The sequence below is a fragment of the Ranitomeya variabilis genome, chromosome 4 (genome assembly GCF_051348905.1).
Source record: "Ranitomeya variabilis isolate aRanVar5 chromosome 4, aRanVar5.hap1, whole genome shotgun sequence".
Classification (NCBI taxonomy): Eukaryota; Metazoa; Chordata; class Amphibia; order Anura; family Dendrobatidae; genus Ranitomeya; species Ranitomeya variabilis.
The window spans coordinates 478151605-478176483 of record NC_135235.1 but is presented as its reverse complement, the minus strand read 5'-3'; the positions used below and the strand labels follow the sequence as shown (position 1 = coordinate 478176483).

At 41.5% G+C, this 24879-nt stretch overlaps 1 protein-coding gene across 1 annotated transcript in view; it reads right to left on the bottom strand.

The window, feature by feature from the left end:
* The window catches only part of MGAT5B (alpha-1,6-mannosylglycoprotein 6-beta-N-acetylglucosaminyltransferase B), a 248464-nt gene that overhangs the window by 37827 nt on the left and 185758 nt on the right, over positions 1-24879 (bottom strand). The window contains exons 6-13 of the mRNA XM_077251849.1: positions 23868-23941; positions 19555-19722; positions 18758-18922; positions 18481-18650; positions 18177-18308; positions 17695-17828; positions 12801-12931; positions 9395-9550 (exon numbers count right to left, since the gene is read on the bottom strand). Coding sequence (XP_077107964.1) covers positions 9395-9550; positions 12801-12931; positions 17695-17828; positions 18177-18308; positions 18481-18650; positions 18758-18922; positions 19555-19722; positions 23868-23941 — 1130 coding nt within the window. The remainder of the gene's footprint in view (positions 1-9394; positions 9551-12800; positions 12932-17694; positions 17829-18176; positions 18309-18480; positions 18651-18757; positions 18923-19554; positions 19723-23867; positions 23942-24879) is intronic.

Sequence of the window (24879 nt, the reverse complement as noted above, 5' to 3'; positions counted from 1 at the left end):
GAGAGTACTACCACCAGCGCTGAAAAAGTGGGTAAGCCAAGGAAATCCCACGACAGCGGATCAACTTGTGGAGTTGGTCGAGCGTTATTCCGTGACAGAAGGACTTCCCGACGAAACCGCTAGCACCCAGTCTGTGCCTTCTCCTCGTGGAACCGGTAAGACTGTTCCAGCGACTACGGGTGAAGGAAAATTGCCAAAAACTGTGGGGGAGGGACACGGGACTGCTCGTACTCCGAGACCGAGAGGGTTGGACGGTGGTCTCAGTAGGGGGCCTGTTAGGTGTTTCCGCTGCCGTGAGAAGGGCCATATTTCTGTGAACTGTCCTGTTACCACTGAGCCCATGCAGTGCGATGTTACAGACTCTAAGAAACGCATGTCTTTGGTTACACGGCTAGTGAATGTGAATGCGGGTCAAAATGGTATAGCGAAACACCTGTGTGAATTATCTGTTGATGGGAAAAGTGTTGTGGCATTACTAGACTCTGGAAGTGTGGTGACTCTGGTGAAAGCTAGTCTGGTGGCACTTCCATCTGGTTCGTCTGACAAATTTTCTGTAACGTGTGTGCATGGTTACACCTGCTCGTACCTAACAGCGGTCATATCGATTTCCACTCCCTATGGGTCTGTGCAACACAAGGTGGGACTTGTTCCCGCATTGTTACAGGATGTAATCCTGGGCAGGGATTTTCCCCATTTCTGGCAGTTGTGGGAGAATCAGTTGCTCCTTCACGGTAGCTGTGAGTCTTTTCCCATGCCAACTGGAGGTCCCGAACTCCTAGAGGAGGTCCCACAGGAAGACGTTGCTGGGGAGGTTATTGAAACTAACCTTCAGTTCCCCTTCTCAGTTCTGGCGGGGGAAACTGAGGAAACTCAGCGAGAGGCGGAGGCAGACAGCCATCCAGCACCTTGCCTGCCAGATTTGGGAGTCCAGTTGGATGACTTCCACAGCGAGCAAATGAAAGATCCTACCCTGATTCCGGCTAGGAAAAATGTAAAAATGATAGATGGGGTACCCGTAGAACCTGACACTAGGCTAGCATACCCGTACATGGTTCTTGAAAATGATTTGCTCTACCAGGTAGAGAAAAAAGGGGAAGACACTATGCAACAGTTAGTGGTACCCAAACCTTATCGGCGGAAGGTACTGGACCTGGCCCACGGACATATAATGGGGGGACATCTGGGGGTACAGAAAACCACAGAAAGGATATCACATTATTTTGTGTGGCCCGGAATACATAGTGATGTACGTAACTATTGTGAGTCCTGTCCAGAGTGCCAAATCTCTGCGCCTAAAACTCGGTTCTGTAGCCCTTTGGTACCCCTCCCTATCATTGGAGTCCCTTTTGAGAGAATTGGGATGGATCTGGTTGGGCCCCTTCCCCGGTCCGCACGTGGGCACCAACATATCCTCGTCATCATGGACTATGCCACTCGTTACCCAGAAGCCGTCCCTTTACGTAACACTGCTACCAAAACGATCGCCAAAGAGTTGGTACAAGTGTTTAGTCGGGTGGGAATTCCAAAACAGATACTCACCGACCAGGGGACTCCCTTTATGTCGAGGGTGATGAAGGAGCTCTGCAGACTCTTACAAATAGACCAGTTGCGTACGTCTGTCTATCACCCTCAAACAGATGGCCTGGTTGAGCGGTTCAACAAAACCTTAAAACAGATGCTCCGGAAGGCGATAGACAAAGATGGGAAGAACTGGGATTACTTGCTACCCTATTTGCTGTTTGCCATTAGGGAAGTTCCCCAGTCTTCCACAGGGTTTTCGCCTTTCGAACTGTTGTACGCCCGTCGTCCCCGGGGACTGTTGGACGTCGCAAAAGAAACCTGGGAAGGTCAAGTCACTCCCTTTAAAACGGTGATCGACCATGTAACACAAATGCAGGACCGTATTGCCGCTGTCATGCCCATTGTTAGGGACCATATGTTACAGGCCCAGGGGGCCCAGAGGCAAAGTTATGATACAGGTGCTAAGGTCCGTATGTTTGCATCCGGGGATAGGGTGTTGGTCCTAATCCCTACAGTGGATAGTAAATTTCTGGCGAAATGGCAGGGCCCCTTTGAGGTCATGGAAAGAGTTGGTGAGGTGAACTATAAAGTGTACCAGCCCGGTAAGAGAAAACCAGAACAGATTTATCATGTGAATCTGATAAAACCCTGGAAAGACCGCTCTGCCCTAACGGCGGATCTGCCCCGTCCGGTTTGCGCACCTACCGTACCGGAGGTGTTGTGAATTGAACTTTTTGGCTCCCTCTTGTGGTCACTAGCGACATGACACTTTGATTTTCTTTCCCCAGCTTGGTACCCACCTGGTTCGTTAGTCCAGGGGTGTTGCTATTTAAACTCCCTGGATTCTCAGTCTGGTGCCTGGCATCATTGTAATCAGTTCCTTTCTGTTTGCTCCTGTCTGCTGGTCCTGGTTCTTTGCAAAATAAGCTAAGTCCTGCTTCCTTATTTTTTGGTTATTTGCATTGCTCTTATTTTTGTCCAGCTTGTACTAAATGTGATTCCTGATATTGCTGGAAGCTCTAGGGGGCTGATATTATCCCCCCATGCCGTTAGACGGTTCGGGGGTTCTTGAATATTCAGCGTGGAAATTTTGATAGGGTTTTTGCTGACCGTATAAGTCATCTTCCTATATTCTGCTATTAGTCAGTGGGCCTTTCTTTGCTAAAACCTAGTTCATTCTTACGTTTGTCTTTTCTTCTTACCTCACCGTTATTATTTGTTGGGGGCTTGTATCCAACTTTTGGGGTCTTTTCTCTGGAGGCAAGAAAGGTCTATTGTTTCCCTTTAGGGTTAGTTAGTTCTCCGGCTGGCGCGAGACGTCTAGAACCAACGTAGGTACGTTCCCCGGCTACTGCTATTTGTTGTGCTAGGATCAATTATACGGTCAGCCTAGTTACCACTGCCCTATGAGCTGGTTTTTTGTGTGTGCAGACTTGGTAATAACCTCTGAGACCCTCTGCCATTGGGGTCATAACACGGAGGTGCAGATTGCCGAGACTCTCTCGGAACAACAAAAATCTGAGGTTAAGCAGTTTTTGTTACAGAACCGACAGTTTTTCTCGGAAAAACCTGGCCGGACTAAGCTGGTGAAACATGAGATTGTTACGGAGCCTGGTGTCACAGTTCATGTGAAGCCATACCGGATTCCGGAAGCACGCCGTGAAGCCGTCTCCCGGGAGGTGGTGGCAATGTTGGACTTAGGAGTCATTGAGGAGTCACACAGCGCCTGGTCCAGTCCAATCGTGTTGATACCTAAGCCGGATGGCTCTATACGGTTTTGTAATGACTTAAGGAAACTGAATGCGGTTTCTAAATTTGATGCGTACCCTATGCCTCGGGTCGATGAGTTAATCGACCGGCTGGGTAAAGCCCGATACATTACGACCCTGGATCTAACAAAGGGGTACTGGCAGATCCCTCTGGCCGAGGCGGCCAGAGAGAAGACGGCATTTGCTACACCGGAAGGTCTGTTCCAGTATGTCTACATGCCGTTTGGACTTCACGGAGCTCCAGCAACGTTCCAGAGGTTGATGGATCGGGTCTTGAGGCCCCACAGGCAGTACGCTTCGGCCTACCTGGATGACATCGTAATTTACAGCTTGGACTGGGAAACTCACCTCCGGAAGGTACAGGCGGTGATTGATGACCTGCGAGACGCAGGCTTAACGGCAAACCCCAAGAAATGTCACATCAGGCTTGAAGAAGCCTGCTACTTGGGCTACGTGATTGGCAGAGGAGTGGTTAAACCACAGATCGACAAAATACAGGCAATTCAGGGTTGGCCGCAACCAGTGAACAAGAAACAAGTACAAGCTTTCCTGGGGATCGCCGGCTATTATCGCCGGTTCATACCCAATTTTGCAGCCGTGGCTACCCCCTTGACGGATCTTACCAAAGGGAAGGGTTCCGTCATGGTAAAATGGACCTCAGCGGCTGGAGAGGCCTTCCACAGCCTGAAACGAGCTTTGTGCTCTCAGCCCGTATTAGTGACTCCTGATTTCAGCAGCGAGTTTGTGGTCCAAACTGATGCTTCTGATACTGGGGTCGGAGCTGTACTTTCCCAGGTGAGGGACGGGGTGGAACACCCGGTCCTCTACCTCAGCCGGAAACTGAATGTACATGAGCAGAGGTATGCCGTGATTGAAAAAGAATGACTAGCCATTAAATGGGCTCTCGACTCCCTCAAGTATTACCTGGCAGGTAGGAAGTTTAAGCTGGTCACGGACCATGCCCCTCTCAAGTGGATGCACCTCCACAAAGACCGTAATAGTCGGGTAACCCGGTGGTTCCTTGCCCTGCAGGCTTACTCTTTCACGGTGGAGCACCGCCCTGGGGTGCAGATGGGGAACGCTGATGCCCTGTCCCGAGTGCACTGTTTCGAGAGTGTTCTTGCTCGACCTGAGTGGTCTGAGCGGGGGGGAGGATATGTAAGAATCATGTCGGTCTGGTAGTCGGGGGCAGGTATATCTCGTCCAGGTATTTGTCCTATGTGAATTAGGCCGCTCAGTATCTTCAGGATAATGATGGGTTAATGAGTGCGGGAATAAAGGATGACCAGCTGAGGGTTTCCGGTGTCAGCCTGGGGCACACAGATTGCCTGTCTGTGTGAGACAAACATGAGTGAGAGCTGTGCTCATGCACTGTGTGTTGTTAGCTGGGTGGGAGAAGCCCCCCAGTTGTTAGGTAGCAGCGTATTTGTTTAGTTAGTGCCGGACAGGCTAGGATTTATTTTTATGCTTTGTTTTATCTATGTTGCTTTCACGTTAATAAATCTGACCTGAAGTCAGTCTGCTAAGAAACCTGCTGTACGCCTCAGATTCAATGCACACACCACGTGACCTTTGACCCCAGCAAAGGCGATCCCGAAGTGTTTTGTCACAATATATATATATATATATATATATATATATATACAGTCATGGCCAAAAGTATTGACACCCTTGCAATTCTGTCAGATAATACTCAGTTTCTTCCTGAAAATGATTGCAAACACAAATTCTTTGTTATTATTATCTTCATTTAATTTGTCTTAAATGAAAAAACATAAAAATAATTGTCCTAAAGCCAAATTGGATATAATTCCACACCAAACATATAAAAGGGGATGGACAAAAGTATTAGCACTGTTGGAAAAATCATGTGATGCTTCTCTAATTTGTGTAATTAACAGCACCTGTAACTTACCTGTGGCACCTAACAGGTGTTGACAATAACTAAATCACACTTGCAGCCAGTTGACATGGATTAAAGTTGACTCAACCTCTGTCCTGTGTCCTTGTGTGTACCACATTGAGCATTGAGAAAAGAAAGAAGACCAAAGAACTGTCTGAGGACTTGAGAAACCAAATTGTGAGGAAGCATGAGCAATCTCAAGGCTACAAGTCCATCTCCAAAGACCTGAATGTTCCTGTGTCTACCGTGCGCAGTGTCATCAAGAAGTTTAAAGCCCATGGCACTGTGGCTAACCTCCCTAGATGTGGACGGAAAAGAAAAATTGACTAGAGATTTCAACGCAAGATTGTGCGGATGTTGGATAAAGAACCTCGACTAACATCCAAACAAGTTCAATCTGCCCTGCAGTCCGAGGGTACAACAATGTCAACCCGTACTATCTGTCGGTGTCTGAATGAAAAGGGACTGTATGGTAGGAGACCCAGGAAGACCCCACTTCTTACCCCGAGACATAAAAAAAGCCAGGCTGGAGTTTGCCAAAACTTAACAGAAAAAGCCTAAAACGTTTTGGAAGAATTTTCTTTGGTCAGAAGAGACAAAAGTAGAGCTTTTTGGGCAAAGGCATCAACATAGAGTTTACAGGAGAAAAAAAGAAGCATTCAAAGAAAAGAACACGGTCCCTACAGTCAAACATGGCGGAGGTTCCCTGATGTTTTGGGGTTGCTTTGCTACCTCTGGCACTGGACTGCTTGACCGTGTGCATGGCATTATGAAGTCTGAAGACTACCAACAAATTTTTCAGCATAATGTAGGGCCCAGTGTGAGAAAGCTGCATCTCCTTCAGAGGTAATGGGTCTTCCAGCAGGACAATGACCCAAAACAAACTTCAAAAACCACTAGAAAATGTGAGAAATGAAATGAGAGAAAGCACTGGAGACTTCTAAGGTGGCCAGCAATGAGTCCAGACCTGAATCCCATAGAACACCTGGGGAGAGATCTAAAAAAGGCAGTTTGGAGAAGGCACCCTTCAAATATCAGGGACCTGGAGCAGTTTGCCAAAGAAGAATGGTCTAAAATTCCAGCAGAGCATTGTAAGAAACTCATTGATGGTTACCGGAAGCGGTTGGTCTCAGTTATTTTGGCTAAAGGTTGTGCAACCAAGTATTAGGCTGAGGGTGCCAATACTTTTGTCTGGCCCATTTTTGGAGTTTTGTGTGAAATGATCAATGTTTTGCTTTTTGCTTCATTCTCTTTTGTGTTTTTTCATTTAAGACAAATTAAATGAAGATAATAATACCAAAGAATTTGTGTTTGCAATCATTTTCAGGAAGAAACTGAGTATTATCTGACAGAATTGCAGGGGTGTCAATACTTTTGGCCATGACTGTATATATATATATATATATATATATATATATATATATATATATATATATATATATATATATATATATATATATACACTGTGTTCCAAATTATTATGCACAAAGAGTTTAGGAGTGATAAGGTTAGAATTTTTTTGTTTGTCATTTAAACTCATTGATGGTGATGTGTGTCAGGGCTCTTTATATCACTGAAAGCAATTGCAGATACCTGTGCAAATTAGTTTGGCAGGTGTGTCCAAATAAAGGCAAGACTACTTAAGAAGGCTGTTCCACATTATTAAGCAGCCCACATTTTTTGCCAAAGTGGGAAAGAAAAAGGATGTGTTTTCATGCATGATAATGCATCGTCTCATGCTGCAAAAAACACATCTGCATCTCTGGCTGCTATGGGCATAAAAGAGGACAAACTTATGGTGTGGCCACCATCTTCCCCTGACCTCAACCCCATTGAGAACCTCTGGAGCATCATCAAAAGGAGTGTCTATGATGGCGGGAGGCAGTTCACAACTAAGCAACAGCTCTGGGAGGGTATTCTGTCCACATGCAAAACAATTGAAGCAGAAACCATCCAAAAACTGACAAATTCAATGGACGAGAGAGTTCAAAAGCTTCTTTCCAACAAGGGGTCCTATGTGCAAATGTAACATCACCTACAATAAAGTTTTCATTTGGAAACTGTTTGATTTCATTTTGTAATAAGCTGATAATGCTTATAACTTCACAACTGACCATTTTTTATGTTCAAAATAAAAAAAAGTTGAAAACTTTGCTGTGCATAATAATTTGGAACGTGCATTTTGAGTGTTTATTTTTTTTTAAAAGATACTGTTTTCATAGGCAGTTTGTTCCAAAACATTGCAATTATACTAGAATAGTAGATGACTGGAAAATAACAATGACTGCAATTCAGATAGGTAATTTAGAGAAAATATGAGGAAATAGTATTTGCATAATAATTTGGAATATATTTGCAAGCTTTCAGAGCAAAGGGGCTTCTTCTTCAGGCAGGTTTACAAATGAATTAAAAAGATAGTCGCACAACATTTAAGAGATATTACAACAGGACATTTGTTCATGAGGTGGAATAGGTGATGCCTCCTCAAGATAAACCAAGGGAATCATATTAGGGTTTAAAAATGGAGAGGCAGTGGGAATGTTCCCTTAATCATCTGGAGTCCATCTTGTGGAGGTGTGAGTTGTGTCCATGTAGTGAGCCATAAATCTAGGGGCTAAATTGAGTCCTATTGTCAAATAATTGGACATCGTTATCAGTTTGAATTCCCAAAGTCTGAGGAGTGAAAAGAATTATCACAAGAGTTTTCCAAGTGCCAAGGACCAAGCTACAGAAAGACGTGAAATCAGCAGGTACTATTGTTTCAAAGAAAACTATAAGTAATGTATTCAACCTTCATGGCCAGTATGCACACTCACCACGCAAGACTCCATTGCTGAGCAAAAAGCATATTCAGGTACATTTAAAGTTTGCTCAACAACATTTAGACAAGCCTGTAAAATACTGGGAAAATACAGTCTTGTCAGAACAAAATTGAACTCCTTTAATGCCATAATACACATCATGTTTGGAGGGCAAAAGGCACTGCATATCACCAAACTGTGAATTTTGGAGGTGGGAACATCATGGTGTGGGTTTGTTTTTTAGCATACGGCACTGGCAAACTTCACATAAGGATGAATGGACACATGTACTGAAACATTCTTGATAAAAATTTGCTGCCATCTACCAAGCTAATGAAGATGAAACAAGGGTGGACATTTCAGCAAGACAATGATCCCAAACACACAGCCAAGGAAACTCTCAATTGGTTTCAGAGAAAGAAAATAAAGCTGCTAGAATGGCCCAGCCAATCACTTGACCTGAATCCAATAGAACATTTATGGAAAGATCTAAAGCTCAGATTTCATAGATGGAGCCCACAGAACTTTTAGGATTTGAAGAGTGTTTGTGTGGAAGAATGGGTCAAAATTAAATCTGAGAAATGTATGCGACTAGTTTCTCCATACAGGAAGTGTCTCGAAGCTGTCATTGCCAACAAAGGCTTCTGTACAAGGTATTAAAAAATTTTCAGTAAGTGTGTTCAATACTTTTTCCCTATGTCATTTCTCATTATTACACATAACTTAATTTATGGACATCTATGGTTTAATTTATTTTCATGTATTAGATGGGTTGTTATTGACATCTGGTGAGAATTTCATGTCAACAGCACATTTAGAAATATATTTACTTAGAAAATTGGTGACATGTTCAATACTTATTTCACCCGCTGTATTTATGGTAACTGACCGATTCTGTTTAATGCTGTAATACAGTGTCTTGAAAAAGGTTAACTACCTTTTAACTTTGGTCTAGTTTCTCATCGGTAACTTTTTTACTTACCGTAACAGATAATCATTTTTTGGCGAATTTAATACAAACGTATATTTGCATTCATGCTACAGGTGCAAATCCCGACACGACCACAGGTCTGATGACTCCAAATGACAGAATTATAGATCCCTTCAATGCTAACAGATCTGGTCATTAGACCTATGACTGTGCGATAATGTGCCCATGTATAAATAGTTTACTGTTAAATTGGGCAAAAGTTGTATGTTATGTTTAAACCCCTTATTTATGTCTAATGTTAAATCTTATTGAAAGGTCTAAAACAATCAGGGTGAGAGCAAATACTTCTCTCAGGCACTGCGCCTGTTGTAGACTTGTGTTCAGACTTTACAAGCAGACATAACCATTCAAGTTCACTGTTAAAGCTGTATACTAATAGAACTGCTGACCCCACCAACACATCTCTCACCTTGGCCTTCTTCAGGAGCTGCTGGAGATCCTGCTGTGGCAGCAAACCATGATTTTTAACAAAGGCAGGAACTTCAGGGGGCCTCTGGGTCTCGAAATAAACAGTCCCATGCACTTCCATGTGCTTGTGTAGTACTGCCAGAAACTTTTCTTTACCCTAGAATCATAAGAGGTCACATTAACTGGAGTCAACAAATACAACAAGAGCAAATACAAATACATTTGTGAAAAATCCCTGTTTGTTCCACTCTACCTCTCTGGTATAGAATGGAAAATATGAAGGACTTTTATCTCCTTTTGTGCATCCATTTCTAGTGTTGGATTAAAAAACAATTGCTAAAAAATTGCACAATTTGTGAAGGAAGTTTTGAACGTTGGACAGCCACTTTCAAAAAAATATTCTAGAAATATAACCTCTTTTTTTCTATAACAATTGTCCATAGCGAAGCCCCTCCAGACTTTCTATTGAATATTTCTATACAGGCTATTCTTTCTTCTCTAAGAGAGGATATTGGGACCTCCACTCATGTGACCTTTCCTTAATGTTTGTCCTTCATTATACTATCATAATGACCCTTTTAAAAAACTTGTCTGTTCACTTTCTATCTGCTGCTCCATATTATGGAGAATAAGGCAATGTATATAATTATTGCAGTTTTGACCCTATACAGTGCCTTGTGAAAGTATTAACCCCCTTGGAATTTTTCGTGTTTTGCTACTTCGCCACCTGGAATTTCACTGTTTTTTTGCATCAGTTCACGAAAAGAACATGCCTACAACTGTGAACATGTGGTTTTATTTTTCTTGTGAAGCAAACAACAGATAGGACAAAATAACTGAAAACTTCAGTGTTCATAACTATTCATCCTCCTAAAGTCAGTACTTTGTAGAGCCTCCTTTTGCGGCAATTACAGCTGCAAGTCACTTTGGATAAGTCTCTATGAGCTTCCCACATCTTGTCACTGGGATTTTTGCCTATTCCTCAAGGCAAAACTGCTCCAGCTATATCAAATTGCATGGTTTCCTCTGGTGAACAGCAATCTTCAAGTCTTACCACACATTCTCAGTTTGATTTAGGCCTGGGCTTTGACTAGTCCACTCCAAACCATTTACATGTTTACAGTATGCTTTGGGTCATTGTCTTGTTGGAAGGTGAACCTCCGTCCCAGTCTCAAATTACTGACAAACTGAAACAGGTTTTGCTTAAGATCTTCCCCTTGACTTGGACCATTTTCCTTGTCCCTGCCACCGAAAAACACGGTGTTCTTGGGGTGATGAGCTGTGTTGGTTTGGCGCCAGATCTAGCATTTACTTTAGAGGCCAAAAAGTTCAGTTTTGGTGTCATCTGACCACAGCACCTTCCTCCATACATTTGGTGAGTCTCCCATAAGTCTTTTTGCAAACTCAAAACAAGCCATACAATTTTTGTGTATAAGGAAAGGTTTTTTTCTGTCCATCCTTCCATAAAGACCACTTCTATGGCGTGTATGGCTTATTGTAGTCATATGGACAGATACTCCAGTCTCTGCTTGGGAACTCTGCAGCTCTTTCAGGGTTACGTTTGGTCTTTGTCTCACATATTAATGCCCTCCTTGCCTGGGTTTAGAGTTTTGGTGGGCAGCCCTCTCTTGGCAGGCTTGTTGTGGTAGAATGTTCTCTCCATTTGATGATAATGGATTTGATGGTGCTCTGGGGAATCATCAGAGGTTGGGATATTTATTTATTATAACCCAACCCTGACTTCAACTTCTCAACAACTTTGTCCCTGACTTGTTTGGAGATCTCCTTGGTCTTCATGGTTTTGTTTGGTTAGTGGTGCCTCTTGCTTAATGGAGTTGCAGCCTCTGTGGCCTTTCAGAAAAGGTGTGTATATACTGATAGTTAGATTGCACACAGGTGGACTTCCTGTCACTAAGCATGTGACTTATGAAGGTAATTTCTTGCACCAGAAATTTTTAGGGACTTCATAGCAAAATGGGTGAATACATATGCACATGCCATTTTTAATTCTTTGATCCTGTAAATGTAATTTATACCTATATTTTTCTCACTTTACTTCACCAACTTAGACTATTTAGCGCTGATGCATCACACACAAATCAGATTACAAAAATATTTAAACACAGGTTGTAAAGTAACAAAATAGGTGAAAAACCAAGGGGGTGAATACTTTTGCAAGCCACTGTAGTTATCAACCCAATGATCTAGATGTCAACATCTCAATTTATGATGGACAAGTAATTATGTGAGAGTGAGATGAGGGATGTAGACATAAGTACATACCTGCAACTGTGCCAAGTCATCAGGGAAGAATTTATAGGAGAAAGAGAGAAGGGAGTGAGTAACTCATAAAACTATCAATTTTGGGGGGAAAAATGGAGAAGACAGATTTGATGGAAATGTTAGCATAGGACAACAAGAACGGTTTTCTCAGACATATTGTGTGTGTGTGTAACAATGTGGAAAATGAAGCTAAAGTATAGAACTGTTTAATAATACATTTTTTGGCAGTCCAACTATAAATCTGAATTTGGTGTTCTCTTCCTTTTATATGGCAAGACACATGATACACTAGTATGTGGTGATAAAACAACCACATACAGTATATATTCAAAGATCGTATGGTCATGTATAGAAAAGATGTCAAAGTATAGTAAATAGTAGCATAGATGAAAAATATTAGCAGGTAACATTACATAACCGGATTAATACAATGGCATACATATGATGAGGATGACACATTATCTGTAGACTTAGAATTAAAGAGAATCTGTCACTGGGGTTTTGCTATCTATTCTGAGAGCAGTATGATGTATTGGTAAAGTCATTTACTTGGCTTCTTGCTTCAGTTTTGAAAAAAAATCACTAGTAAATCTTCTGCCCTGTAGTCCTCCATATTCATAAGCTGTAACCCCGCCCCATCAATGATTGGCAGCTTACTGTGTATATGCTGGAAGCCGCCAATCAGTGGTGTGGGCTGGGTTATACAGAGGTCCGCATTTAGAGAAATAACTGTGATTTAATCAAAACTGCAACAAGTAGCCCAGTAAGTGATATATTGCTGGAATCAGGGTCTCTGTCCCTGCATTATGTTGCTCTCAGCAAAAACCTGGTGACAGATTACCTTTGAAAGCAAAGCCCTAACAAAAATGTTTGACATTGTGGAAGCCGTGCATTGGCTGTTACCATTCACACATTTTTTCAGGGACCAACTTGGTATCATAGCATTGGAAAAAGTTTGGACAATAACATTAAAGGGGTTAAACTGAATTTTTAAATAGTCCTAATTGCAAATTATGCTTACCTAATGATATGTACATTTTATGAGTCAAATATAGAAATGCCAGACAAGCAGATGAGTATGGAAACATGTACGTATAAGGGTGTTGGGACAGAAAATAGTGTACCTTCCACATAGCAGCTTCCTTTCCATACACCACAGCCATGTTTCTGACCTTGTTCTGGGCCACGTGTTGGCGCTCAGTTTCATTCAGTTCATCTGTTACAAACCCCATAAAGGAATTATCCGGCGTGTGAGCTGTAGAACAATGACACAGAGCTGAGATAGGCAACAAGTAGCCTCAATATCCAAACTGCGAAGAGGAAGCTATAGGGGACACAGTCACGCAAATAGATGCATGGAAAGGCTATTCAATACAAGTATTCGAGCAGTGCAGCAATGGAGGTGCAGGAACGCAGAAAATACAGAGGGGAAGCAGACTCAGCAAAATGGACGTGCAGTAACACAGGGTGCCACAAATGCAGGAACAGTGCCGATAGCTCCATGCCGGAGTGCCGTGATCGTCTGATTCCATGATTGAATCATCAGCTGTAGAAGAGCACTGTAGGCACCTAACACCATAACTATGTATGTATATGCATGTATATGTGCCCTAAATTACCTACCCAGCAGTGGAACTATTGCTGCAACAGTCTTAGTGACTGATACATCAAGGTCTGTCGAAATGGTAAGTAAAATGCCTAAAGCAAATTTTACCATGATCATGCATAGACCTGTAGGAGGATCGATGTTATAACGCGTCTTGCACTTTATAACAAATTCCTGTTGCATTAGTATGTTATGTTGCGTAAAGCCTACCTGCAGACAGATGTAATGCACCACTATTGCTATAAATCAAAGACTGAAGTTGCTAGCTCTTTTTGGAACCCCTTCAAAATAAAAGCTTATCCTAACAGGATTTTCCTAAAATTTTCTTTCCAAACTCACAGAACTGTTATAAACTGTTTATAGTGTTCATTTCTACACTCACCGGCCACTTTATTAGGTACACCATGCTAGTAACGGGTTGGACCCCCTTTTGCCTTCAGAACTGCCTCAATTCTTCGTGGCATAGATTCAACAAGGTGCTGGAAGCATTCCTCAGAGATTTTGGTCCATATTGACATGATGGCATCACACAGTTGCCGCAGATTTGTCGGCTGCACATCCCAAAGATGCTCCATACAAGGCAGGATGGATCCATGCTTTCATGTTGTTTACGCCAAATTCTGACCCTACCATCCGAATGTCGCAGCAGAAATCGAGACTCATCAGACCAAGCAACGTTTTTCCAATCTTCTACTGTCCAATTTCGATGAGCTTGTACAAATTGTAGCCTCAGTTTCCTGTTCTTAGCTGAAAGGAGTGGTACCCGGTGTGGTCTTCTGCTGCTGTAGCCCATCTGCCTCAAAGTTCGACGCACTGTGCGTTCAGAGATGCTCTTAGGCCTACCTTGGTTGTAACTGGTGGCGATTTGAGTCACTGTTGCCTTTCTATCAGCTCGAACCAGTCTGCCCATTCTCCTCTGACCTCTGGCATCAACAAGGCATTTCCGCCCACAGAACTGCCGCTCACTGGATTTTTTTTCTTTTTCGGACCATTCTCTGTAAACCCTAGAGATGGTTGTGCGTGAAAATCCCAGTAGATCAGCAGTTTCTGAAATACTCAGACCAGCCCTTCTGGCACCAACAACCATGCCACGTTCAAAGGCACTCAAATCACCTTTCTTCCCCATACTGATGCTCGGTTTGAACTGCAGGAGATTGTCTTGACCATGTCTACATGCCTAAATGCACTGAGTTGCCGCCATGTGATTGGCTGATTAGAAATTAAGTGTTAACAAGAAGTTGGACAGGTGTACCTAATAAAGTGGCCAGTGAGTGTATATCTCCAGTTCTATCCTATCAGCAGAGAAAGAAGTCTGATGGGGAGAAGTTATTTCCCTGCTATTATTTAGGGCAGGAACATACATGTAGACAACGTACAGGTAACAGGTAAGACAGGTAAGCTGTAGTGATGAGTGAGTTTACTCATTGCTCGGGTGACCTCCGAGTATTTGTTAGTCTTTTGAGATTTAGTTTTCATCTCGGCAGCTGAATGATTTAGAGCTATTAGCCAGGCTGAGTACATGTGGGGGTTGCCTGTTTGCTAGGGAATCCCCACATGTAATCAAGCTGGCTAATAGCTGTAAACCATTCAGCTGCCGGGATGAAAACTAAATCTCCGAGCAGTAACAAATACTCAGAGATCACCCGAGTGTGCTAAGGAAAACCCGAGCAACGTGTACACTCGCTCATCACTAGTAAGCTGCCATGATTTTCTGCTAGATCACTCAAAGTTGATTGCAAATGGACAATTTTATTAGAGGGAATCTGTCAGAAGGATCAACCCTTGTAAGCTGTGCATATGGGCATGCAAGTCATGGGAAGCTGAAAAAAGTGATACCTTCATATTTGTGATCCGCTGCCTTATTCCAGAGAAATTTATATGATATGTATATCAGCTGTTCAGATTCATGGGCCAGACACTGATCTGTATAAGAATCTGCCTCCAGAGCTTATTTTAAATGACAGGGCCACTACTAATGCGAGACATGTATTCATTACAGGACAGTAGATCTGAACATTGTTTCCTTACAAACACATTTGCTGCAGCTCTTACAGCTCTGCTGTATTGCAACACTGGCCGTTAGTGATATGGAAGCTGAAGCACTGAGAGGAACCTGCAGATGTGTCAGTTATAACCACACACAGCTCTGCAGTGAGATCTGGAGAGCAGGGATCGGCCATTACACATCAAACTGGTAACTCCCCTTTCATTTATCATAATGTCTGGAGGCAGATTCTCAAGGTCAGTGTCCTGCCCATAATTCTTAGCAGCTTATTTATATAGAAGAAATTGTAGATTTCTCTGGATTAAGACATCAATAAGACATCAGATCGCAAATATCAAGGTAACACTTTATTCAGCTTCCTATGACCTACACACCCAAATAGACTGCTTAGGAGGGATGATCCTACTGACAGATGCCTTTAAAGAAGCAATCCTAGTAAAAATTTTAATCACTAATCCTTTATAAAAATGTATGTGATGTAATGTAGGTGCATATAAATACTTGCTAATCAATGTCCTCCCCTGTTTCCAGCATCTCTCCGTGATTCTGGGCCTCTTCTGGGTCACATGACTTGAAATATGGCTGGTACACACAGAGGTTTTATGTGTGGACCAGAAGTTGCTTTCACAATGTAAGTTATTCTGAGGTTACATAGTCTAACATTGGTGGAAATAGCATTTCCTTATACTGTAGTCCCAGTGATCCGGCAAAGAAGACGGGTGCTCAAGCAGCTCAGAAAAGGACCAGAGCAATGCTGAAAATCATCAATCGGTAAGTATTTTGTTGCTCCTACTCTATATGACATATATTTAGAAAGGATTAGAGGATAAACATTTGTCAGAAGAATAAACTTGCAAAAAGATAAGCCTTTAACAATAAGCAATCAATTAACAACCAATTTAAAATAATCCAGTAGAAAATTGCATGATTTACCATGTTTTTGGCTTCATGGCATTCGCTACATGTGATCCGACCTGGAGTCAGAGAGTAGAGCAGCTCCCCATCTGGTGGACTTGCCACAACCATGGATTACACCCCAAAATTGGTATAATTGCCATAGGAAATTACTTTTCTCATATAGAAATTCTTCTAGATCATATTTTTGGGAAGATTTGAAACCCTATAATATGCTTACATACACTATTTGACTCAAAAACTTCCAAAAATATATTGTGCCACTCATCAAAATCTAATTATGCTTTGCCCACATTATAATTTGGTGTAACTTACTTAACTCATATCATTAAAGAAGCGCTCCTCCTCCCATCAAAACCTTTATCCTCTTAATATATTGCAATCATCATATTATATGGCACTGTGTATTTACAATTGCTCATTTTGCCCTTTTATCTAGATAATTCTACTCTTTTCCATTAGGTCGAGGACATCATGGGATTAAAAACTGACTAGCTGAATTCTTCTAAGCTCTATGTAGAAACAGGAGGTCAGTTTTCCCTGTAGGAGTCATAAATCACTGCAAAAGTTCCTGTCAAGGGGAGGAGGGAGCAGCTGGGTCAGGAGTTGAAGATAGGAATGATTAATGCAGGGAAAAGAGCCTTCCTGTTTCTACAAAGAGCAGTGCAAAGAGAATAATTAACTAGGTAGAAAGACAAAATAAGCAATAGTAAGTACACAGCAATATGAGAACTGCAATATATTAAGAGGATAAAAACTTTGATGGGAGGATGAATGCTTCTTAAGGTCAAACGATTCCTCATTAGCCATTCTTCAAACTACATTTTGTTGTAAACTCTTTGTGCAACCAGATTTGCCAATAAATGAATGTGCTATTTCATAAATCACACTTCTACCTCGCACTTCCCTCTCATGCAATTACTCCAAATGAGCTTCACCTTAAATGCCATTTACCACTAATATAGAGCAGAACACTAGATAATGTAAATGCTTTCTTCCAATTGTTGTCAGTTCTAATAATGAAAAACAATGCATGTGCCTAATAAAGTTAAGATAAATGAACTCCACGGGGCATACATGGCGGCTCACTCACACGAAGAGAACAAAGGGGAAGTTTCATTAAAAGGTAATTTATTTTTTTGTAAATTGATTGCCCTTATTGTAATACCCATTTACTATATTAATTGTTCTATGTTGTTCAGCATAGACATCTTGTATTGTATAGCTGTAGGTATCCGATGATTTGGGGTTATGGCTGGATGTCTGGTGCCCTCTGTAGCTATTGCAATAGCTGTATTGGAAAACAGTGAAGGAAACTGGCAATGTCAGCAAATGATGGGGCAACTAATATCAAGTGATACTTCCCCTTTATTTACTAGGTGATGACAACATTTTGGGATATCTTTTTTATACCATATATATGAAATCATGTAGCATGCTTAGCAAGTTCCACTTCAGTTGAAACCCCCCAGAATTATCTTCCCAAACTCACGGAACATTGTCATGAACTGTTTGGGGTGCAGGTTCCAGTATCCCCAGTTTGTGCGGTAGCCGTGGAGTGTGGCATACTCTTCATGGTTATACGCTGGCTCTGTCCCAAATGTGTCCACCACACGCAGACGGCACCTGCAGGAGGGGGGTGTTCATGGTGTGGACCCTCTGTAAGGGGCCAAATGTCGTTGTGGAGTGCAGGGATCTATTTATTTATGGGGTGTCAACATACATTAAAGCATAATAGGAAACTATGGGTAACTACAGTTTTGAGCATATTTGCTGGAGGAACTCTGGGACCAGTCAAAAGTCCAAGTAAACCATCAAGTAGCCAAATGATGCCACAGGAGGTCACATATCTCTATTTTACGTCAAGGTGTCAGTAGGAAGTCCATGGTCAAAAAAGCCTGGAAGCCCCAGATATAGTTGCAGAATTCATTACATATCTGGGTCCATGGCCTCTAATTAAACTCATCCTCTCACCTGTACTTCCTGAAGGACAGTCCCATGTGCTGCTTCATCTGCTGCATGCCATGATAGTCTGTGTAGATGAGATCAAAACTTAGAGGTTCTGTTAGTGGACAATTTCCTCTTCCAGGAGGGACACCTAAGTAACTACAAGGAAGAAAATGTCAGAACAGAGGAGTGTGTTCAATATGGTCAAGAAAAATCTAAAAACAATCAGCATCAAAAACAAACTAACTCCCAATCTTCCAGCAAGACAGCAAACTGGGAGCTCAACTCATATCTGGAGAAACTGACAGCATAGCACCATTGCTATCCTCACCTTTGCAACTCCTTCACGGACACTGTTATTTTAAGACTGTGGCCCAACACATACAGAGCTGCAAGAATGTCTGCCCACTGCACCATCTCCCCCAGCGGTCCACCTTTCAGCACTCTAGGACTGAAAACATCACCGGACTCCTCTGTCAAAAATCCAATATGGACTAGAATCTAACGAGAAAAAGTGCTTAATGGATCATTGGGTAAATTAAATGAACAGTAAATCTGTAGACATAAGACTATTAAATGAGGTAAAACAGGATTGAAAGTTTTCATACTTGCTTCTGCTCATGTGGTGTATCTTGAATCTTGGCCTCTAACTTCCTAGCAGCCATAAGCCATTGAGCCTCAAGCCTTCTCAGTCTTTTTTTCATGAAGATGAGAGATTCTTTACCGGTTCCCAGTGGGTCAAGGAGAGAGGAGAGTTCTGTGCGAAAGGCAGCCTGGGACAAGGATAGCACATGAGCATTCAGGGTTATATTATGCAAGCAGTAAGCAGACATTTGGGAACAAAATTAAAAACACTTTCAGATAAGAGTTATTGTCTTTGGGCCTTGGCCAGTTATAGCACAAGGTAAACCTGGGAAAAGAATGTTCTCCATTTGCTAATATTACAATCACAAATGAATCATATTTCTATCAACTGAGTTTCCAGCACTATCAGAAAAGAACTACAACTGCAGATGTGTTTGTAAAGAGACAAAGCTCACCTCTGCTGTAGTGTGTTAGTTATAATCACACAGTTCTGAAGTGGGATCACGAGAGCAGGCTGTTAGTCATTGCATGTCTCACATTAGTAACGCCAACGTTTATTTAAAATAAGCTCTGGAGGCAGATTCTCATGCAGTTCAGTGTCCAACTCATAGATCTTAACAGTTCTTTTACATATTAAGAAAACATGTAGATTTATCTGCAATAAACCATTGAATCACGGATGTAAAGGTGTCACTTTATTCAACGTTCTATGACTTGCATGCCCATGTATATGACTTATGAGAGTTAATCCTACTGCCAATTTCCCTTTAAATAAAGTATACCAATTATATTTGGGAAATGGACAGTTTTATATTCATACCTGTTTTTTAGGGTGGGGTTTGAAAAATGGACTAATAGATTGATTTCTCCAAGGTAGAACTGGACAGAACCATTCCACCTCACTGAGGTACACCAGAAATGAACACTCTGTACCATCCACTCCATAGAAAGCGTAACATGGATCTGATGTCCATCGTGATCGCATCCACTGAAATGGCAAAGGGTTGTTAACAGATGGATAATTCCAACTTCAAGATGATGTGCTTGACAGTATAAATTGGTAATTATTAACTGCTTTTCAGATTACCAATAGACTATAAAAATTCGGGGGGGGGGGGGGGAGGGGTGTCTGCATTCTACTCCACACTAACATTCTAAACATCACTGTATATTAGAGCAGCTGCTTAATATAAAGCAGCTCTGGTAGTGGGGAATCGGCTGTCAGATTCCTCATTGATCAATTAATTGCAGTTTGTATAGAGGGAACAGGAGCTGTTGGATCCTAAGACCAGGTCAGCTTTGATTTGCAGCCAGGAGGCTGAATTTCCCCTATAACTGGGGCTAATATACCATCCCTAGTTACATGGGAAGTCAGATTTAAAAAAAAAAAAAGTTTTTAAATGTTCAAACGCTACCTGAAAGTTTTTTATGACCCTATAGGGGGCAGAATGTGTTAATTCAACAAATAAATAAAGACCAAGAAAAAAAAACAATTTTAAAAAAGCCACGGGCTATACAAATTAAGGTAACTAGCTCAGCCTCTGCCAAAAATGTAACAAACAAAAACATTACACTACCGTTCAAAATTTTGGGGTCACCCAGATAATTTTGTGTTTCCCATGAAAACTCGTACTTTTATTAATCGAATGAGTTGCCAAATGAATTAAAAATCTAGTCCAGACATTGACAAGATTCGAAAAAAAGATTTTTATTTGAAATAATAAGTTTCTCCTTCAAACTTTGCTTTTGTCAAAGAATGCTCCCTTTGCAGCAATTACAGCATTGCAGACCTTTGGCATTCTAGCCGTTAATTTGCTGAGGTAATCTGGAGAAATTTCACACCATGCTTCCAGAAGCCCCTCACACAAGTTGTTTTGGCTTGATGGGCACTTTTTGCGTACCATACGGTCAAGCTGCTCCCACAACAGCTCAATGGGGTTGAGATCTGGTGACTGCGCTGGCCACTCCATTATAGATAGAATACCAGCTGCCTGCTTCTTCCCTAAATAGTTCTTGCATAATTTGGAGGTGTGCTGTGGGTCATTGTCCTGTTGTAGGATGAAATTGGCTCCAATCAAGCGCTGTACACAGGGTATAGCATGGCATTGCAAAATGGAGTGATAGACTTCCGTATTCAAAATCCCTTTTACCTTGTACAAATCTCCCACTTTACCAGCACCAATGCAAACCCCGACCATCACATTACCTCCACCATGCTTGACAGATGGCGTCAGGAATTCTTCCAGCATCTGTTCAGCTCTTCTGCATCTCACAAATGTTTTTCTGTGTGATCCAAACACCTCAAACTTGGATTCGTCTGTCCATAACACTTTTTTCCAATCTTCCTGTATCCAATCTCTGTCTTCTTTTGCCCATATTAATTGTTTCCTTTTATTAGCCAGTCTCAGATATGGCTTTTTCTTTGCCACTCTGCCCTGAAGGCCAGCATCCCGGGGTTGTCTCTTCATTGTAGACGTTGACACTGGCTTTTTGCATGTACTATTTAATGAAGCTGCCAGTTGAGGACCTGTGAGGCGTCGATTTCTCAAACTACAGACTCTAATGTACTTGTCTTGTTACTCAGTTGTGCAGCGGGTTCTGCCACTTCTCTTTCTACTCTGGTTAGAGCCTGTTTGTGCTCTCCTATGAAGGGAGTAGTACACACCGTTGTAGGAAATCTTCAGTTTCTTGGCAACTTCTCACATGGAATAGCCTTCATTTCTAAGAACAAGAATAGACTGTCGAGTTTCACATGAAAGTTCTTTTTTTCTGGCCATTTTGAGACTTTAATGGAACCAACAAATATAATGCTCCAGATTCTCAACTAGCTCAAAGGAAGGTCAGGTTTATAGCTTCTCTAATCAGCCAAACTGTTTTCAGCTGTGCTAACTTACTTGCACAAGGGTTTTCATGGGTATTCTAACCATCCATTAACCTTCTAATACAGTTAGCAAACACAAAGTACCATAAGAACACTGGAGTGATGGTTATTGGAAATAGGCCACTATACAACTATGAAGGTATTGCATTACAAACCAGACGTTTGCAGCTAGAATAGTCATTTACCACATTAACAATGTATAGAGTGTATTTCTGAATCACTTAATGTTAGCTTCATTGGAAAAAACTGTACTTTTCTTTCATAAATAAGGAAATTTCTAAGTGACCCTAAACTTTTGCACGGTAGTGTACATAGGGTAACAAATTAAAAAAAGGCATTATACAGGTGCTTCTCACAAAATTTGAATATCATCAAATATTAAGCAAAATTAATTTATTTCAGTTCTTCAATACAAAAAGGGAAACTCATATTATATAGCGTCATTACAAACAGTGTGATCTATTTCAAGTATTTATTTCTGTCAATGTTGATGATTATGGCTTACAGCCAATGAAAACCCCAAAATCATTATCTCAGTAAATTAGAATAATTAACAAAAGACACCTGCAAAGGCTTCCTAAGCGTTGAAAAAGGTCCCTTAGTCTGTTTCAGTAGGCTCCACAATCATGGGGAAGACTGCTGAATTGACAGATGTCCAGAAGGCAGTCATTGACACACTCCACAAGGAGGGTAAGCCACAAAAGGTCATTGCAAAAGAAGCTGACTGTTCACAGAGTGCTGTATCCAAGCATATTAATGGAAAGTTGAGTGGAAGGAAAAAGTGTAGTAGAAAAAGTTGCACAAGCAACCGGGATAACTGCAGCCATGAAAGGATTGTTATGAAAAGGCCATTCAAAAATTTTGGGGAAATTCGCAAGGAGTGGACGGCTGCTGGAGCCATTGCTTCAAGAGCCACTACACAGACATGTATCCAGGACATGGACTACAAGTGTCGCATTCCTTATGTCAAGCCACTCATGACCAATAGGCAATGCCAGAAGTGTCTTACCTGGGCCAAAAGAGCTGAACTGTTGCTCAGTGGTTCAAGGTGTTGTTTTCAGATGAAAGTACATTTTGCATTTCATTTGGAAATTAAGGTCCCAGAGTCCGGAGGAAGAATGGAGACGCACACAATCCAAGCTGCTTGAGGTCTAGTGTGAAGTTTCCACAATCAATGATGGTTTGGGGAGCCATGTCATCTGCTGGTGTAGATCCACAGTGTTTCATCAAGACCAAAGTCAGCGCAGCCGTCTACCAAGAAATTGTAGAGCACTTCATGCTTCTCTCTGCCGACAAGCCTTTTGGAGATGAAAATTTAATTCTCCAGCAGGACTTGGCACCTGTCCACATTGACAAAAGTACCACCACCTGGTTTAAAAACAACAGTATCACTGTGTTTGATTGGCCAGCAAACTCGTCTGACCTTAACCCCATAGAGAATCTATGGGGTATTGTCAAGAGGAAGATGCGAGACACCAGACCCAACAATGCAGATGATCTAAAGGCTGCTATCAAAGCAACCTGGGCTTCCATAACACCTCAGCAGTGCCACAGGCTGATCGTCTCCATGCCACGCTGCATTGATGCAGTAATTGATGCAAAAGGAACCCCGACCAAGTATTGAGTGCATTTACTGAACATACATTTCAGTAGGCCAACATTTTGGATTTTAAAATCATTTTTCATGCTGGTGATATCAAGTATTCTAATTTACTGATATAATAACTTTTGGGTTTTCATTGGCTGTAAGCCATAATTATCAACATTAGCAGAAATAAACATTTGAAATAGATCACTCTGTTTGTAATGACTATATAATATGTGAGTTTCACTTTTTGTATTGAAGAACTGAAATAAATTAACTTTTTGATGATATTCTAATTTTTTGAGAAGCTCCTGTAGTGATCGTTCGTGGTCATAAAAAATGTGAAAACAAACACTTATTTGTGCTATTTTTCTCACCAATATCACCTAATATCAGCAAAAAAAAAGAAAATATGAAAATACATTTAGGACCCACGGATCACTAAAAAAAAATGCAAACATTTTTTAAATGTCCAAAAAAAAAATTACAGCTCTGTAAAATAATGCATGTACGAAAAAAAACCAAACAAACAAACAAGAAAATGTGCCTGGTCAAGAATGGAGGTAAATGATCTGTCTTGACCTGGTTAAATATATATTAAATATGACAGTGCAGAAAATTTATTTCTAACATTGTTATTAACGACATGTATGTTTAATACACTTACCTCTACTTTTCCAGAGCAGTCTGGGAATCGGGGGTCCCTTGGGATTTCACACATATCCTTCTGACCTTCAATAACTAAAGTACATATTAAGAACTCAATATGGCAAAGAAAAGAAAAAGCTAGTACAAAAAAAGTCACAAAATAAATGCAAAAATAGCAACATTGACCCCTTTTCAAGAAGACACATTAACAGACATGCACATCACTATAGTATATGACATATTACTGTAGAACAGTGACCTCGAAACTAAGGCTCTCCGGTTGTTGAGAGACAGGACATGCTGGGAGTTGGAGCTGTTTAACGCTGGAGAGTCATAGTTGATAGACCACTGCTATGAGCAGATTCTTCTAGACTATGCTATCATCCCTTTCAGCCCGCCTGCCTCCTTCCCTTTTATAAACTACAGGTTACAGATGTTAGTGTTTTAGTGAATGTTAGTGTAGTATAAGAGAGGAGTCAAGCATTTTGATAGTATTTTTGTTTTAAAAAAGAACCCGACAGTTGATACATGCTGCCTGATCCACTGGCAGCACGTATCAGGCATTGGCTGCATGATGTCAGTCAGGTATGTTTTAAATTGGCAATATGCATGAATTTCAGATTGTTATGAAGGGTGATCAGATGAATTGCAAAATCATTCCTTAGCATGAAAGTTAACTTAAGGTACCTTCACACGAAACGACATTATAACGATATCGCTAGCAATCCGTGACGTTGCAGCGTCCTCGCTAGCGATATCGTTTCGTTTGACACGCAGCAGCGATCAGGATCCTGCTGTGATGTCGCTGGTCGCTGAATAAAGTCCAGAACTTTATTTGGTCGTCCGATCGCTGTGTATCGTTGTGTTTGAAAGCAAAAGCAACGATACCAGCGATATTTTACACTGGTAACCAGGGTAAACATCGGGTTACTAAGCGCAGGGCCGCGCTTAGTTACCCGATGTTTACCCTGGTTACTAGCGTAAAATGTAAAAAAAACAAACAGCACATACTTACATTGCGTCCCCTGCAG